This window comes from Octodon degus, unplaced genomic scaffold (assembly GCF_000260255.1).
Source record: "Octodon degus isolate 3935 unplaced genomic scaffold, OctDeg1.0 scaffold00081, whole genome shotgun sequence".
NCBI lineage: Eukaryota > Metazoa > Chordata > Mammalia > Rodentia > Octodontidae > Octodon > Octodon degus.
In genome coordinates, this window is record NW_004524657.1 from 4,605,749 (window position 1) to 4,608,223 (window position 2,475).

At 32.2% G+C, this 2,475-nt stretch overlaps 1 protein-coding gene across 1 annotated transcript; it reads right to left on the reverse strand.

The window, feature by feature from the left end:
- Positions 1 to 1,055: 1,055 nt before the first annotated feature.
- Positions 1,056 to 1,982, reverse strand: LOC101561828 (olfactory receptor 183-like). Its single transcript, XM_012515877.2, has one exon. It carries the CDS (start codon positions 1,977 to 1,979, stop codon positions 1,056 to 1,058), a length of 924 nt encoding a protein of 307 aa, XP_012371331.1. The 5' UTR covers positions 1,980 to 1,982.
- Positions 1,983 to 2,475: the final 493 nt, after the last annotated feature.

Genomic DNA, 2,475 nt, shown 5'->3' on the forward strand with positions numbered 1-2,475 from the left:
AGAACAAAGTGTTTATAATTTTGAGCAGAGAAAAATGAGTACTTTTTACGATGAGGAACTTCTTGCTATCACTAGGAAAATGTGTGAAATTCCATAGTTGAGATATAAATGGCAAATACCTGAAGATTTATCACACTACATTTAACAACATATACAGCATAGAAATATAACAGTTAGGGATTTTTCTTTCCAGAGCAACCATTGTGGACTCTGTATCACACAATTTTACAACCACATGAACTTTGCTAATACCTATGTAAAGTCCCTTATGTGACCAATCAAAATATTTTATATGATAATGACCTTCTTTCTACATTTTAAAGGAATAATAAAAATATTTTCTTCTATTCTACCACTCTTCTAACTATGTCCACTCATACATGCATCTGTAGAACATGTAAAATGGCATCTGAGGCAAAGAGACATAACACAACTCTCTTAATTACTGAAAAAACTTTGGTATAAGAATATCTTCAAAGTGTTTCCTCCTCTTCACAGTTCTGAATATCTTTTCATTTTTAAATTTTTGTTCAAGGCTTTGCACATATTTCTGTGTAATATATGGATTAGTTTACCCCAAGAAGTGAATCTCTCCATTTCCAAAAAAAAAAAAAGTGAAAACAAGATATTTTTGAGGGCTGGCAGTATTCCTGAATTTTCTTCTCATTCAAAAAGAAAAAAATTAACCACAATGACATGAAACTGACATGACTCCAAAGTGACATTGAATTATAATCTTTATACCATTATAGCACTCAATTCCACTTGAAAACAAAAACTTCTCTCTAATGCTCGGAATATTTGTAATGGAAGAACACAATCAGTAACATGATTTCACTTATTTCTACCTTAGATTTACTCCTACGGCATGAACCATATATAAAATTATTTAGGTATAAATGATGCAAATATTGTAACAAGTTAATAGAGTACAAATACACTGAATTCACCAGAATTATACAACTATATCTGCAATCATCTTTTAACTCTACTGAACACACTCAAATTTTCCTCAAAATGTGTTTTAATTATGAGAGTAGATACTAATATTAGACCTAAGATTTATTTCTTAATATCTTTCTTAATGAACCTATGACTTGCTTATTTCTCAGGCTATATATTAGTGGATTTAGCACAGGGATTATGACTGTGTAAAACAGAGAGAAGATCATATCTTGGTCACCTGCTTGTGAAGACGCTGGATGCACGTACATGAAGAGTAGAGGAACATAGTATAAAGACACAGAAAGAAGATGGGCTCCACAGGTGGAAAAAGCTTTGCTTGCCCCCTTTTCAGACTTCTTTTTTAAAATAGTAAGGAGAACAAGTGTATAAGAGATAAGAATAGTCACAATGCTGAAAACTTGTATTGAACCAGAGAAAATGAAAAGCATTACGTAATTAATAGCAGGATCAGTACAGGAAATCTTCGTCAGTGGTATGACATCACAATAAAAGTGATGTATGATGTGGGATTTACAAAAGGTTAATCTGAATAGAAAACTTTCACGAATTATGGCATGAAGAAAGCCACCTACAAATGATAACACTAGTAGATATATGCAACGTCTAGTGGTCATAATCAGTGGGTAAAGCAAAGGTTTGCATATGGCAGCATAGCGATCATAAGCCATTGCTGCCAGGATAAAACATTCTGTTGTTGCACTGACTACAAAGGAGAAAAACTGTATCATGCACTCATTGAAAGATATCACACTATGTTTCTCTACTATGTTAGCCAGCATCTTTAGTGTCACAGTGGATGACAGCCAAACATCTACAAAAGCTAAATTCCCAAGGAAATAATACATGGGTATGTGAAGGTGAGGGTCATTCATGATGAGAGTAATGAGACCAAGATTCCCCACCATCGTGGTGAGGTATATTGCTAGGAACACCAGGAACAGCGGGATCTGCCACTCTGGTTGATGTTGGAGTCCTGTCAGGGTGAAATCTCTCCACAATGTTGCATTGTTCATTTCTATGTCTCCTCACTGATGTCCCCTGGAATGAAAGGTAGTTTTTAAAAAATTGAGATTCTTGAAGTTTATAACTTGAATATTTTAAAATAAAAACTTTAATAAAATCATTTTTACACAATGCTACAATCTATTTCTAGAATATATTGTACTCTGATAGAAGAAATTACTTTGGATAAAATAGAAAGGAAACATTAACCTTAATTCATAATAAAAACTGCGCTCAAATATAATATTTATAGTAAAAGAGATGTTAAGATTGAAATAAATTTATTGTGAATATTTAATGTAGTAGCAAATACTGTTCTACACATCTTCAGAATCAAAAATAAAGCTATTGAAATTTCCATGAATAAAATATGTGTTCAAAGTCATATAAGAGAATTTGAATCTTGTCAAATGGCACATTTATGTTCAAGTATTTCAAGATATGAAATGGTATGATAAACTTTCTTCAATTTAAATATTCAGTTATATACAAAATTCCTGGAGGGAG